The sequence below is a fragment of the Podarcis bocagei genome (genome assembly GCF_964188305.1).
Source record: "Podarcis bocagei genome assembly, chromosome: 4".
Lineage (NCBI taxonomy): Eukaryota > Metazoa > Chordata > Lepidosauria > Squamata > Lacertidae > Podarcis > Podarcis bocagei.
The window spans coordinates 42,217,284-42,233,003 of NC_138128.1; the positions used below are offsets into that span (position 1 = coordinate 42,217,284).

Here is a 15,720-nt window from a genome sequence, read left to right on the forward strand (position 1 = left end):
AAAGGTGTTAAAAATTGTGTAGATCTCTACCAGGTTGAGCATAAGATGCCTAGGTGCAGCATTTATTACAAAACAAAAAGCAGAATGTAATCAAACAGGCTTCAAGTACACCCGCTTGTAGCAGGGAAATTGTACAAGGATCTGTTTAGCAAAAAGTCTGTCATTGGGGATGAGGATTATTTTGCTAATTAGTTTTCTTCCACAGGGATGAAATTTACTGTCAGATCTGCAAGCAACTCAGTGAGAATAAAAACCAAACCAGTTATCTGAGAGGTTGGATTCTGCTGTCTCTCTGTCTTAGTTCCTTCTGTCCTTCAGACAAGTTTGTGAAGGTAGTTATTCTGCAGGGTGTTTTTTTTTACAGTATGTTGGAATCTAGAATATCAATAATGTACAGGATTTTGTCTGTGATAGGTGTGCATAGAGAGGGGAAACTGCCTAAGACAAAAGCCCACAGCTACTGCCCCTCACCACCACCACCACCACCACCACCTTCCGCTGCCCTCACCCTCATGGTGCCTCCCCACCTCCTCCTCTCCTCTCCTCTCCTCTCCTCTCCTCTCCTCTCCTCTCCTCTCCTCTCCTCTCCCCCACACTGTCACCTTCCACCACTTCACCATCTTGAGATGAGATGCTGTTACCCTAAAATAACCTCATTGGCAACTCTAGGATCCTGGCATAGGTTCCAACTCCCTGGAGCCCTGGGTGCCCGAGTACCCACAAAATTCCCCATGAAGGGACTGGGCACCCACAAATTTCAGTGCCAGGGCCATGCACGTTGCATGACACCCATGGCCCCAGCCCCCAGGCACCCATGGTCACAGGGCCAAGCTGGCAGTCCTGGATCCTGGTGCCATCTTGGAGCTTCTTTCCTGGCAACCACAGAAGACGGGATGAATGAGGAGAAGGCAGTCAAGATGATGGTTGTGGCAGTGAAGGTAGCAGTGCATAATTGTGGGGTAGGAAGAAATTTCTCCTTCCACATTTGCAACCCTAGAAAAAAATGTCACTCTCCTTGAGGTCAAGGAGTGTCAAAGAATATCATGTCGTTTGGGAAATGATATTCAAAACCCAGAAAGAAAAGAGGTGTAAACCAAGAGTAAATATTTTCACAAGTTCTACATACCTGTATTAGATGGTTAATAAGGATTTGGGGATATTCTTTGCTTTCTAATACTGTGGTCTGCTTTATACGTCCAGTACCTACTGAATTTCATCCAGGGTGGACCAACATTATATGTCCCATACTGTGCTGAAAGACTGAAGCGTACATATATGAATGGAACACGATCTGACCCGCCTAGTTGGCTGGAGCTGCAGGTAACCATCATCTTATCCTTTTCTCACACTGATGAATCTTGCTGGGTTGTAACAGAAGGCAGTTAACCTCCTTATGGGGTCTGTGCTTTTTACTGCTTTCTGCACTAGTCTGTCTGGAATTGCTTCCTTGTGTTCACTTACTCTTTAGACAAAGGCCAAAGTGATAGTTTTGATTCCTAGTGATGAGGGACAGATGATACAGAAGGAACGGGACAGAGCTCAAGCTAATAAATGACCAGAGCAGTCTAATCAGCTGGAATAGCAGCACAATAGGCACCTGCACTTGGGGAAATAGGGCAACTATTAAATTCAGGGCTTTTAAAAAAGTTTTTTCTCCTGAGCTTTGGGGGGAAATGTGAAAGGCAGTACAAGGGAAATTTGAGAGGGAGACCTGTCTTGTTCATGATGTCATACAGATACATGTTAAAAAGTGAGTGAGGAAAGTGTGGCTTTGTCACAGAAAGTGTCCAGTGTGGAAGCCATGGATGCCATTGGCAGATTGTTGCAGTAGATGGTTTGTATCTTGTCCCCCTTGCCTGTTTTTCCAGTTCTGATAGATGACAAAAACATATAATTTTTGCAATAAAACGTGATTGCAGCAACAACCTGCCTAGTGCGGATAGGCAAAATACTGCTGAGTCCCGTGCCCCCCCCCCCGTGCTCCCCAGCCCCTGAACAGCCTCTTTTGGTTGTCCCAGTACCAATTTCCATTCCTGTGGCAGGAGTGTCGAGTCTTTAAGTATTCATTTATTCTCTTTTTTTCCTTGGAGTTTGGCCATGAGGAAGTGCATTTCTGGAGAATATAATGCTATCTTGCTATGTAGAATCTCAGTTTTTATTGCAAAATTCAGTACTGATATTTTGCTCTTAAAATGAATACAACAGATTCCGGTGTATTAGGTGACTGGGCGTATTAGACAACCCCCAACTTTTCCTGTTAAAATATAGAGTTTGGGATATACTCTCCATATAAGACTACCCCCGCCTGCAGCCAACTAGCAGCAGCCCAAGGCGAGGCGAGCGAGCCCCAATCGGCCATCCAGCAAAGCGGCAGGCTCCGCTTACCGGCTGGTAGTTCTGGCAGTTGTGGGGATGCCCACCTCCTTGGAGCACCGGCTGAAGCCGCGCACCACCTCGCCATGGGAAGGGGAGGCTGCCGCGGTTGCTGCTGCTTCGGGATAGCTGCCTGCTATCCAGTGGTCCTCATGGTGGCAGGGCGGGCAAGCGAGCGAGAGGGCAAGGGCTTGGAACAGGGTGGGTGGGAAGAGTCGCCGCCAGTTCTTCTCTCCAGCCCGCAGCCACTGCCTGGCTGCATCCCGCGCAGCCGTCACTGTGCGGGTTAACTCTCTCGAGCCCACAGCCGCTGCCTGGCTGCCTCCCCCGCGGCTGTCGCTGCGCGGGTTAGCTCTCTTCATCCCGCAGCCGCTCCTGGCTGCATCCCGCGCAGCCACTGCCACCTGCCACAACCATACCCGGCGTATAAGGCAACCCCCAACTTTGGAGAAGATTTTCCAGGGTTCAAAAGTCGCCTTATACGCCAGAACATACAGTACTTGTAATTAAACCCCAACTCCAGCTGCAAGAACAATGAAGGCAATTAAGATAAGCTATTCAAGGGACAATTAAGGCAGTATATATTACTAATCCTATATCCAGGATCATGGGGAAGATTTTTTTAAAATTAATATTGGAAAGGATCTTTGCTGGCCACAAGGAAGAGCATTGCTGGATTAAGTGGTGTGCTGAACTTTCATTATTAAACCCTTCCAGTTAATTGCAGAGAAGCAATGTGTCTGCAGTACTAAAGAGCTTTAGAGCAGAAGAAGCCTGAATGTTACTACATAATTACTTTCGTCTAATAGCATCTAGAAGAGTCAGGTTTCTCCCCTTTATCTGAAAGGTGGATATTTGTGTAAAGATTTGGAACTCTCATTGAGCAAGTGTGGAGAAAGTTGCTGTGTGACTCTGCCCCTGTGTTTCTTTGGCTTTCAGGCAACAAAGAATAAGAAGCCTATTACTCTTAGCGTGACCTTGATGAATGGCAGCAGCATCACAGTCTCGGCAGATTCAGCCTCCATTGCAAAGGAAATTTGCCAGCGTGTTGCTGAGAAAACTAACCTGAAGGATACATTTGGTTTCTCTCTCTATATTGCTTTGTATGACAAGGTGAAAAAACATTGCATGTGGGGTGAAATCTGCGTAAATGCATTTGGGGGTGGGAGGCATCTACACAACTCTTTTAAATTTCAGTTACCGTATTTTGCGCCCCATAAGACGCTCCGGCCCATAAGACGCACCTAGTTTTTTGGGGGGGAAATAAAGAAAAAAAAATTTATTTCCCCCCCAGGTGCGGGGCTGGAAGAACCAGGTCGGGGAACAGTGGGAAGGCACGCTCTGCCTCCCCGCTGTCCCCCGAGCTTGTGGGGCTGGCGATGGGGAGAAGTGCACCAGTCCCGCGATGGCAGGCAGCTCTGTGCCGCCATCCCGAGCGGGGCGGGACTTAGCGCCCCGCTCGTGATGGCGGCGTAGACCTGCCTGCGGTCCCGCGACGGCAGGCAGATCTCTGCCGCCATCCCGAGCGGGGCGGGACTTAGCGCACCGCTCGGGATGGCGGCGTAGACCTGCCTGCAGTCCCGCGACGGCAGGCAGATCTCTGCCGCCATCCCGAGCGGGGCGGGACTTAGCGCACCGCTCGGGATGGCGGCGTAGACCTGCCTGCGGTCCCGCGACGGCAGGCAGATCTCTGCCGCCATCCCGAGCGGGGCGGGACTTAGCGCACCGCTCGGGATGGCGGCGTAGACCTGCCTGCGGTCCCGCGACGGCAGGCAGATCTCTGCCGCCATCCCGAGCGGGGCGGGACTTAGCGCACCGCTCGGGATGGCGGCGTAGACCTGCCTGCGGTCCCGCGACGGCAGGCAGATCTCTGCCGCCATCCCGAGCGGGGCGGGACTTAGCGCACCGCTCGGGATGGCGGCGTAGACCTGCCTGCGGTCCCGCGACGGCAGGCAGATCTCTGCCGCCATCCCGAGCGGGGCGGGACTTAGCGCACCGCTCGGGATGGCGGCGTAGACCTGCCTGCGGTCCCGCGACGGCAGGCAGATCTGTGCCACCATCCCGAGCGGGGCGGGACTTAGCGCACCGCTCGGGATGGCGGCGTAGACCTGCCTGCAGTCCCGCGACGGCAGGCAGCTCTGTGCCGCCATCCCGAGCGGGGCGGGACTTAGCGCCCCGCTCGGGATGGCGGCGCAGAGCTGCGCTGGTCCCAGGAGCGCAGGCAGCTCTGCAGGGCCACCGGGAGCGGGGCGGAGCTTCTCCCCCGGCTCCCGGTGGCCGGGCAGAGCTGCGCTGGTCCCAGGAGCGCAGGCAGCTCTGCAGGGCCACCGGGAGCGGGGCGGAGCTTCTCCCCCGGCTCCCGGTGGCCGGGCAGAGCTGCGCTGGTCCCAGGAGCGCAGGCAGCTCTGCAGGGCCACCGGGAGCGGGGCGGAGCTTCTCCCCCAGCTCCCGGTGGCCGGGCAGAGCTGCGCTGGTCCCAGGAGCGCAGGCAGCTCTGCAGGGCCACCGGGAGCGGGGCGGAGCTTCTCCCCCGGCTCCCGGTGGCCGGGCAGAGCTGCGCTGGTCCCAGGAGCGCAGGCAGCTCTGCAGGGCCACCGGGAGCGGGGCGGAGCTTCTCCCCCGGCTCCCGGTGGCCGGGCAGAGCTGCGCTGGTCCCAGGAGCGCAGGCAGCTCTGCAGGGCCACCGGGAGCGGGGCGGAGCTTCTCCCCCAGCTCCCGGTGGCCGGGCAGAGCTGCGCTGGTCCCAGGAGCGCAGGCAGCTCTGCAGGGCCACCGGGAGCGGGGCGGAGCTTCTCCCCCGGCTCCCGGTGGCCGGGCAGAGCTGCGCTGGTCCCAGGAGCGCAGGCAGCTCTGCAGGGCCACCGGGAGCGGGGCGGAGCTTCTCCCCCGGCTCCCGGTGGCCGGGCAGAGCTGCGCTGGTCCCAGGAGCGCAGGCAGCTCTGCAGGGCCACCGGGAGCGGGGCGGAGCTTCTCCCCCGGTTCCCGGTGGCCGGGCAGAGCTGCGCTGGTCCCAGGAGCGCAGGCAGCTGTGCACGGCCACCGGGAGCGGGGCGGAGCTTCTCCCCCGGCTCCCGGTGGCCGGGCAGAGCTGCGCTGGTCCCAGGAGCGCAGGCAGCTCTGCAGGGCCACCGGGAGCGGGGCGGAGCTTCTCCCCAGGCTCCCGGTGGCCGGGCAGAGCTGCGCTGGTCCCGGGATTGCAGGCAGCTCTGCGCAACCCTCGGAGCCGGTCTCCCGAGGGTTGCGCAGAGCTTCCTGAAGCCTGGAGAGCGAGAGGGGTTGGTACGCACCGACCCCCCTCGCTCTCCAGGCTTCAGCGAAAGCCTGCATTCGCCCCATAAGACGCAGGCACATTTCCCCTTCATTTTTGGAGGGGAAAAAGTGTGTCTTATGGGGCGAAAAATACGGTATGTTTTGTGTGTGAAAGGCGGGGGGGGGGGGAGAGGGCTCTTTGCCATCAGTGTAGCCCAATTCTTCATATGTGAAAATGCAATTTCCCATATTCTAAGCCTGATTGTTGGCCATCTTCCCACATAATTGCAGCAAGGAAGGTGTGCTTTTAGATCTGAAGACCAGTTTGCGTTTTGGGCTTTTTAATGTGGCCAAACACACACATATACCGATGTAGATTGAATGTGTTTGTGGTTATCTCGGTCATGTGAAAGTCATACTATGGCTAACATCCCTATGATAAGTAGCCCATTGCATGCAGCCTGTAGATTTTGTGCTCCTGGTAGCAGATTCACACAAATAGTCACACGTGCATATTCCGTCTGCATGGGCAAAAAGTCTACATGACATTCTTTTTAAAGAACGAGCCCATTTATATCAACCTACCTTGGATACTCAAGTAAGGAATGACCTTTTATCTTCTAGCTGGGTCTCAAAATACAGTGGAATAAATGTGGGGGTGGTTTTGGTATGCATTTATACCTCATGTTTGAATATCTACAAATGTGTCTATCTACAAAGTTCCACACATGGCTTTTTTAAGGAATAGTGTTTGTATCAAGCCCCTGCCCTGACATCAACAAATACCCTAGAAGGGCATAAAGTGAAACCACCTTCCCATCCTTGCATTACCATACGCTGGCCTGGGGCTGATAGGAGTTGTAGGAGGGTACCAGGTTGTGAGGTTTTTTTAGATCTATGTACTGCTCTTCAAAAAAATCTCAGGATAAGAATACAAGATGGAAATACAAATAAATAGTTAAAACCAGTGCTTTTCTTCTAGAAAAAATGCTTCTGGTACTGGCGTACTCTTGAGTATCCCCAGAAAAAAAGCACTGGTTTATAATAAGTTATAATAATTTATTATTTATACCCCAGCCACTCTGGGCGGCTTCCAACAAAATATTAAAATACCGTAATACATCAAACATTAAAAGCTGCTCTAAATATGGCAGCCTTTAGATGTCTTCTAAAAGTCTGGTAGTTGTTGTTCTCTTTGAAAATAATAATAATAAAACTGAAACAACAAAACAATAACCCCACAACCCACAAACACATTTATAAAGCTGTAGAATGTTATTCAGCCAAAGGCCTGGTTAAAGAGGAACATTTTTGTCTGGCACCTAAAGATATATATAATGAAGGTGCCAGGCGAACCTCCTTAGGGACAGCATTCCACAAGCCACCTCAGAAAAGGCCTGCTCTCATGTTGCCACCTTCTGTACCTCTTGTGCAGGAGGCACAGGAGGAAGGATCTCAGATGATGATTGTAGGGTCTGGGCATATGGGGAGAAGGCTGCCTTACACCATGCTGCTAATTAATTATCCTGGTGAAATATAACTTACTGTGTAATTTTCACTCACAACTTATCCCCTTACATGAGATGACTTGGGGGCATTTTCCCGACATTATTAGAATATCCATTAAGGAAAACAACCTCATTTATCTTTGAAATGGGTGATGTTGATGTTGTTAGGCTTGGTCACTTGGTGGCGAACGGGAACACATAATGGATGCCATTTCCCAGTGTGAACAAATGGAAAAGGAGAAGGGTGGCCACGAACGCCACACTCCCTGGCGTCTGTACTTCAGGAAAGAGGTCTTCACTCCCTGGCACAACTCTAAGGAAGATCGTGTCAGCACTGAGCTCATCTATCATCAAATCATCCGTGGCATTCGATATGGAGAATACCGCTGTGAGAAGGTAGGTTTTTAATTTACTAATACATGGAGTCCAAAGGCACTTTGGGAAATGGATTGGTTTGGGTATACATAATCAGTCTTCCCAGCGGCATTTCTTTGACAAATGGATATTTCCTTACTGTTTCAATATTCTATTCAATGACATTAGTGCAATTCATTCTTCTGTATATGTGTGCTATACAAACCTCTGGATCAAACCTGCTTGGGAGAAGATGAATATCTAATTTGTCTAGTCTGGGCAATGACTGACATTAGGTTAAAGCCTCTTCTAGCAAATCACCAAACCTGATTAATTGTCATAGGAGGAGGACTTGGTGGAGATAGGAGCCAAATATTGCTACGTCCAGTTTGGAGAGTCCATCCAAAATGAGTTGGTTCAAAACATGCTCCAGGAGTGTATCCCAGCAAAGCTGCTGAAGTCTAAATCCAAGGAGAAGTGGGTGAGCCTCATCACATATGCTCACGCTAAGGTAAGAACACCCAGGGGTACATACTGGGACTAACATATCCCATGGCTTCTGTCTTACATAACTTTGTTTTATAATGCATTTCTCCTTCTGTGCTTTCTTCTGGAACAGAAAATAAGTGTCCTAGAGGAATGTGGCAGAGGAAAAGAGGACCAATATATTTGCCCCCTATGGTTTACTAAGGAGGATTGAGCAGGGGGTCCCACTGAACGAATTTATGACAATTGAGAGGTTTCAACAAGTTGACAAATTGTGTATGGGCCTGACAGGGGTGATGGATTGCTAATGGTGCACCCTGTTTCTTTCACTTCACTGAGCATTCACTGCTGCTGCTGCTGCTGCTGCTGCTGCTGCTGCTGTTGCTGCTGATTTCCCACTTACCTCTTCTGTTCTCCTGCAGCTTTTCTCTTTCCCTGTGCCCTTCCCCCTCTGCGTTGGTGGCAATAGCAGCTGGAGTGAACAGTCTTTGAAACACTTGGGGAGAACTGACGGTCGTCTTTCAGTATTTTATCCTCGGTGGATGTGCACCAGGAAATCCCATGTATCGCCTGTGTGTTGCAGAGCATTTGGAGGAATTCAGCAAACATGAATTCCAAACTGGACTCACTTGATCCATACTTTCCAGACTGAAATATGGATTGGACATGGGTCCGCTTGAGAATCTACACTCAGTGCACATTCCATGATCAAGCTGTCAAGTATCCCAGAGTCTCTCAGAGCAGTGATGACATGCATGCCCATGGAAATATCCACGTTCCTGCACATCTGCAATTCCTCTTGAGAGCAGAAGTGCATCATCAGTACCTGTTTTCCCAGGGGAATTGCAATCTTATTTGTATATGTGGCTGCAGCTGTTGCTAAGTCAAAAGGAGACAGCTCACATCTGGCCTTTGGCAGTTTGGAGGTACTTAATGGCAGCTCTGCCACTTCAAAGGATTTTAAAGTATTTCTAAATCTGTGGGCTTGAATGGAGTTTTGAGGGTTTTCCCCATAAAAGTCTGCATAGACACAGAAGAGAGATGGTTGTCACTGAAGGGAACAGACTTAGTCACCTCTGCATCTCTATGTTGCAGGCCCCTTACACCCAGGACCGACTTTCCCCTCAGAATGTGAAGGAGCAGCTGGTGGATTTTGCCCGCTTTCAGTGGCCTCTGCTCTTTTCTAGATTCTTTGAGGTCACCAAATTTTCAGGTAATGTCAACCCCTTTCTTGTGGGTGAGGGTACAGAGGGGAGGAATATCTGAGGTAAGAAAAGGTTGCCACACTACCTTTTTAAAAATTGTGTTTACAGGGCCAAGTTTGCCCAAGAACCATTTCATAGTGGCAATTAATTGGAAAGGGATCTGCTTCCTAGATGAGTCAGAAAAGAGACTTCTAGACCTGTCTTTCCCAGAAATCACTGGCATCCACACAAACAGGTAAGTCTGCTAGGACACCATGGGCCCAAGAGAATGTAGGTACTGCATCCTCACCAACATTCTGCACAATATTTGAAATGCATTTCATCATCGCAGGACCCTCTCGGGAAACTTTGGAATATGTGCACATTCTGATCGTAGGAAGCTTGAGAAATAATCCCTTACTGGTCATGCAAGGAAAGGTCAAGAACTGAGTGGGAGACAGTGCTGGAAGTCTTCCATTGTCAGTGGGATTGTGAACTTGGGGTTCAAAAACCACCATGCAGGGGCTGGCACTCCACTGGGACTATTGCAGTGAGGCAGGTGACATGACTGAGTGCTCCCTCACAGCAGAGCAGCAGAGTCCTCTCTTGGAACTCTCAAGAGACCCAAGGGTGCTCAGCTCCTACCTGCTCTTCATATCATTGGCCACATTTGATTCTTCTGTCTTCCTTCCTTGGCAATTATGCCAGGGGGAGGTTTTAGACAGGAAGCTGTCTTACACTGAGCTAGATCACTGGTCCACCTAGCTCAGTACTGCCTACAGTGGCTAGCAGTAGCTCTCCCAAGATTTCAGAGTGTTCTTTCCTAGTCCTACCAGACTCTGCTGCTGAACTATGGCCCTTCCCCAAAGTTTTAAAAAGCATCCTCTTCTTCAAGGAGCAGGTGTGGAAATCTTATATCATCTCACTGTTCCCTTACAGCACTGTGCTTCCAATTCCCTCTTTGTTTGAGAATGAGTCTTGCAGGATAAGATGTCTCTGTAAGGAGACATGGAAGGGCTGAATGTACAAATTTGACCTCCCACTAGGAGTTGGTGATTCTGTTCTGGCTTTGGAAAACATCAGGTCTTGTCCTTCCCACCCATTGCTTTTTGATCCATGTTAAGAGACTCTACTGTGTCTTTGAATTAATGGATTTGAGGACATTTGGACTCTTATTCTGAAGGCTGTAGGTAGATGTAGAGCTTTGCTTTCCTGCAGCTCCCAGAGTAATTAACAAATTACTTCTGTGTTTCACAGGGCAGTCAAGGCGTTCGGACAAAGTTGCACCCTTAACACCTTGCGTGCTGAAGAGTTTGTCTTGACATCGGCCAACAGCGTTGTCATTGCTGAGCTGGTGGTCATGTTTCTGCAAGGACTGAAAGAGAGGTCACAGTATGCTGTGGCAATGCAAGAAAATAAGCAGCAAGGTAACTTAGGGTGCTTTCAGATGGAGAAGTTTCCAAGGATCAGGTTACGCTGAATCAATGTGTCCAGTGGAGGGCTGGTTTGGGCTCCTCTCTCTGCTGATAGATGTCAGGGGCAGATTATGACTCCCCCAGCAGCTGCTGATGTGGTCCGATCCAAACTTGTGTGCATCATTTGTCCCCTCTTAGTGAAAGATGTCATTGAGCTGTTTACCAAAATGAGGCAGCATTCCTGGCTCATAAACAGTAAACCACCTAGCTTTACACCCAGCTCGTGATAAGGATGGACTTTTGCTATTGGAAGAACTGAGGGAAAATTTTCCTCGTCTTTCCTGCAGTCTCAGTTCAAATGCTTCAGCTTCTCCACCTTCTTTTAAGGAAAAACATGTTCTTGATTTATTAAACACAATTTATATACCATTTGATTCTAAGAAATACTCTTAAGTGGAAAGTGTTGAGAGATCCAGTCACAAATCTCCCACATCTCCTGAGGTGGCATGAGAAATTGTTAGTGGGAAACATGAGCAGAAACAGGTAATGATGTAGCAGAAGAATGGAACAAAAACTAGACAGGTCACTGAGGTAAAAACAAGATTGGGAAAGAAGGGAAACTGTACACACCCCACCCCACCCCCAAAAGAATCCTAGGATTCTTGGTAAGAGTGCAGGAAATTGTAGCTTTGTGTGGCTTAAACTACAGTTTAGAGGATTCTTTGGAGCAGGATGTGTCTGCTTTAAATGTATGGTGTGTACACAGCCTTATGAGCACAAAACACAATTTGACATACATCTTCCTTATTTATTTATTGTTAAATTTATATACCACCCTTCACCCGAAGATCTCAGGCAGTTCACAAGATAAACAAATGTGATTTGCTGTTCATTTCATGGCAAGTTAGTCTCATGGCCCACTTGTCACATGCTTGATACAAACCAGAGGTACCAGCTTCTGATGGAGAATGTGGAGGCCAACATCAAAGGAGCTGGGGGCAGAGACGAACATGTCAGCAGCATGTCTTCCATGGCCAGCAGCCCCTTCCCCTCTGTGGCAGGAGGAGGAGGAGGAGGAGCAGGCTATTGAAGCTGCACTGTGCTCTGTTCCGCACTTGGCCTCCTCCACAGAGGGCAGGTCTGTCCTCCTCCAAAAAATATCACAGGGGGACCAAAAGGGCTCAGCTTCTAGGAAGTGGCCCCCCTAATACAAACTCAGATATCAATACTTGCACAAAATGGCTGCATAACCGATCCCTACAGGTCTTGTGAGAAAGTCTGAGGCCTCATGGCTTGGTCTGACTCTGAAAACACTTTTCCACCCCTCCCCACCCCTGGATTTCTCTCTGATGTGCAATGGCTGGACAGCATTACTGCAGTTCTCTCTCTCTTTTTGCTTCCCAGATGACTCCACAATTCTGGCATTTAAGAAGGGGGATTTGCTGATTTTAGCCAAGGACAGGGGACTAGAAAAAAGCCAAGGCAGGATGCATGCCCGTGGCAGAAGACTGGAAGGAAGCCAAGGGTGGATCTATGCTCAGAATGAGCGAACTGGTAAATCTGGGCTTGTGTCACAAGATGCAATCTACGTCATCCCCACCGTTACGAAACCTTCTAGTCAGTTACTGGTAAGGATAACCAAGATAAATGGCTTCCATCCCATCTCTGCTCATATCATCATCATATTTTTAAAGCACCTATTCCCCTTCCAAATGAAGAGTTCTGAGAACTGTAGGTTGCTAAGGGTGCTGGGAATTGTAGTTCTGTGACTGGTAAACTACAGTTCCCAGGATTCTTCAGGGTAGCCATGTGCATTAAATGTATGGCATGGATATGACCTCTATTAAGGTAACATGCTGAAACCCACAAAAAAAATCTGTAGAGTGTTTCAGAGGAATGGAAGAAAATAGCAGTACTGAACAAGGGCTTGCTGGAGCCTTTGGGGAAATTGTCAAAGCTAACTCGGATCCCGTTTTAGAGCTTTAGTAGAAATCAGGCTTCCTCTTGAATTCCTAAATCTTTAGCAGAGCATGCTCAGAATTTTCACATGCTTATTAAAACTAAAACTGAGACCAGAACATTGGAAGTTATTCCCCCATAAATGGAAACTTTTGATCTGTTGTGGACTGTAATTATTACTGAACTACTTTAAATTGCATTTTTAACATTGTTCTCTGTTTTGAGTATTTGTTTCAATTAGCAGTTTCATGTAAGTTTCAAGTACATCCAAGCAGCAACAGTAGTTCCAGTTATGCATTGACTTGATATCTGGATTTGACTCTCTTGGGGCCTCTTCTAATGCAATGCTTGTCCCTGTGGGAATTCTTTTGGAACTTTCCCCCTCATTAAGGGAAATGTTGGCAGGCCTGGTAATCCTTCCTTGCTCTGAAGAAGTGTCTGTAAGCAGACCTGGCAGGAAATGAGTATCCTGCCCACAAATCTTTCCTTGAAGCATCAGCACGGGTGGTCGGTGTCTGACATCTTGGCAAGGAGCCTGTAGCCTTCAAGGGGCTGTGTCTTTTCAGAGCCTGCTGATGATGTCGCCTGAACAACGGAGGTTGGCGTCACTGAATTCTCGCACAGAGGAGCATGAGGAAGAAGAAGCAAAAGTGAAGCCATATACTCTGGAAGAATTCTCCTATGAGCACTTCAGGTATATTTATCCCTGTGCCTTGCAGCTTCCTATTCAGTTTCTCCCAGAGCCTCTTACTTCCTGAAAGTCATGCTGCTTTTTCAACCAACAGTTGCATGTTATTGTGCTTAAACCCGTCTTAGTTATTGCATCCCACTCCATCTTCCATGTGATGGAAATGACTCTTGTGGTGACCCCTCTTGCCATTCCTTATCTGCAGTGAAGTAGAGGACACAGTGAAGGTTGACCACTCCTCTGCTGATGGGCACTGAGATACTGTTCCAGCCAGGATTTTCCCCACATTCAAATGCAAATCAGAGTTGGCACCAATCTTCATTTGGCAACATAGAAAAAAGGGGCTTAATCTTCAGAAGTGCAAGAGAAGCAGTGAAAACCTCCTCCCCAAGGGTCTAGTTAGCTCCTGCAAGGGTCATAATTTGACCTGTGAGGCTGTTTCTCCAAGCCATGCCCATCTTAAGCCATATGTGACATCAGGTGTGGCTGCATAGGAACATTCATGAGCTCAACATGCACTCCCAACTGTTCCAAGGCAAGCAGAGGTCACTCTTAATACTCTTCAGTTGATTGGTGCCAATAGGAAGCTCTGCTGGGATCAGCTGCACTAGGGAGTTGCCTATCAGGAACTCCCTTGTTCAGCAGATGGCGCTGTCAAGCTGGAGTGGGGGGGGGAGGGAGGACATGGCCCATTGGCCAGGTCCAGTCCCCCACCTCTGTGCTAAAGGGTGAACTGTTTCAATATTGGTAAACATTAGCAGGTGCAGGGAATTTTAGGTTGGATCCATGCCAGGCAGGGTAGAGCCATAATCCTAGCTTTTTGGCAGGTGTGTTACCCCTGCTTACTAGGAGGGGGAGTAGCAAAATTGTGGTGCGAGTGCATTGCTTTGAACCTGCCAGCAATTGAGTGGCCGCATTCTGCACAAGCTGCAATTTCCAAACAGTCTTAAAAGGCAGCCCCATGTACTGCACTGCAGCAATCCAAGCTTGAGTTTACCAGAGCAAATAATACTGCAGCCAGGTATACCTGTCCAGATAGATTTTCTCTGTTAACATTTGCTTGGGATAGGTAAAAATGTAAGTCCAAATGGCAGTGCTTTGAGAAAATGTTCTTTTGCTTTCCCAGAGTTCCTGAAAAGGAGTCCATCAGCAAGGCGGTCTTACACAAGTCCCGTGGGCGGAGTCACCTCTGGGCTCACTCTAGGGAACCCCTAAAACAGCCTTTACTGAAGAAGGTGTGCACCAACTCTGACCTCTGGGACTTTGCTTGCCAGTCCTTCATTGATATCCTTTATGCTGGTGATAGGGTTGCATAGGTAAAGGTAAACGTACCCCTGCCCGTACGGGCTAGTCTTGACAGACTCTAGGGTTGTGCGATCATCTCACTCTATAGGCCGGGAGCCAGCGCTGTCCGCAGACACTTCCAGGTCACGTGGCCAGCGTGACAAGCTGCATCTGGCGAGCCAGAGCCGCACACGGAAACGTCGTTTACCTTCCTGCTAGTAAGCGGTCCCTATTTATCTACTTACACCCGTGGGTGCTTTTGAACTGCTAGGTTGGCAGGCGCTGGGACCGAGCAACGGGAGCGCACCCCGCCGCGGGGATTCAAACCGTCGACCTGACGATCGGCAAGTCCTAGGCGCTGAGGTTTTACCCACAGCGCCACCCGCGTCCCTAGGGTTGCATACCACCCCAATTTAATAATAATAAAAATAAATAAAAATAAATTATTTATTCATTCATTCATACCCAGCCACTCTGGGTGGCTTCCAGCAAAATATTAAAATACAATAGTCCATCAAACATTAAAAGCTTCCCTAAACAGGGCTGCCTTCAGATGTCTTTTAAAAGTCTGGTAGTTGTTTTTCTCTTTGACATCTGGTGGGAGGGCGTTCCACAGGGCGGGTGCCACTACCGAGAAGGCCCTCTGCCTGGTTCCCTTGCTTGACACAATGGTGCCATATTCCAGGGTTCATGTATGAGGCACAGCAGAGACTGTGGTGTCTTTAGGATAAATGGTTCATACTATATACAACCTGAGCCTATGATGGAGGGGTTCATAGCATTAACACCCCCCAAAAGAGGAGAAGTTACAGAAGGCAGTGCTAATTGGTAAGGTGACCTGTTAATAGTTTTTGCTAGGCAGCACAACCTAATTGTCACCAGAGGGCTCAGTCACTAGGAGTTCTCTGAAAAAGGAGAGGTGCTTGAAATTGCACATCATCTCTGCAAACTTTTCCTTACCTCTTTGCTCACCTATCATGAGATACATGGGAGACTATCCCTCAAAGCAGGAGAGGTCCCCTGCGGAGCTCACCGACCAGATATTTGTAGTGGCAATTCAGGAGGAAGTTCTGCGCGATGAGATCTACTGTCAGATCATGAAGCAGCTGACAGAGAACACCAACAGGTACCAAGGGCCAGACCTTTCCAACCATTTCTTACAGGATAGTTCCTTTTTATATCAATGTATTTCTCGGTCATTGTCAGAAAAAGAACTTATT

The 15,720-nt window shown here is 49.2% G+C and overlaps 1 protein-coding gene across 5 annotated transcripts in view; it reads left to right on the plus strand.

Annotated features, from left to right (window-relative positions):
- Nucleotides 1-15,720, plus strand: part of MYO7B (myosin VIIB) — a 64,144-nt gene that overhangs the window by 35,989 nt on the left and 12,435 nt on the right. For all 5 annotated transcript variants that reach the window (XM_081189310.1, XM_081189307.1, XM_081189308.1 and 2 more), the window contains 12 exons: nucleotides 206-332; nucleotides 1,201-1,320; nucleotides 3,313-3,486; nucleotides 7,299-7,526; nucleotides 7,828-7,995; nucleotides 9,066-9,183; nucleotides 9,284-9,410; nucleotides 10,412-10,581; nucleotides 11,974-12,197; nucleotides 13,095-13,222; nucleotides 14,343-14,500; nucleotides 15,473-15,626. In XM_081189310.1, the coding sequence (XP_081045436.1) occupies nucleotides 206-332; nucleotides 1,201-1,320; nucleotides 3,313-3,486; nucleotides 7,299-7,526; nucleotides 7,828-7,995; nucleotides 9,066-9,183; nucleotides 9,284-9,410; nucleotides 10,412-10,581; nucleotides 11,974-12,197; nucleotides 13,095-13,222; nucleotides 14,343-14,500; nucleotides 15,473-15,626 (1,896 nt within the window). The remainder of the gene's footprint in view (nucleotides 1-205; nucleotides 333-1,200; nucleotides 1,321-3,312; nucleotides 3,487-7,298; nucleotides 7,527-7,827; nucleotides 7,996-9,065; nucleotides 9,184-9,283; nucleotides 9,411-10,411; nucleotides 10,582-11,973; nucleotides 12,198-13,094; nucleotides 13,223-14,342; nucleotides 14,501-15,472; nucleotides 15,627-15,720) is intronic.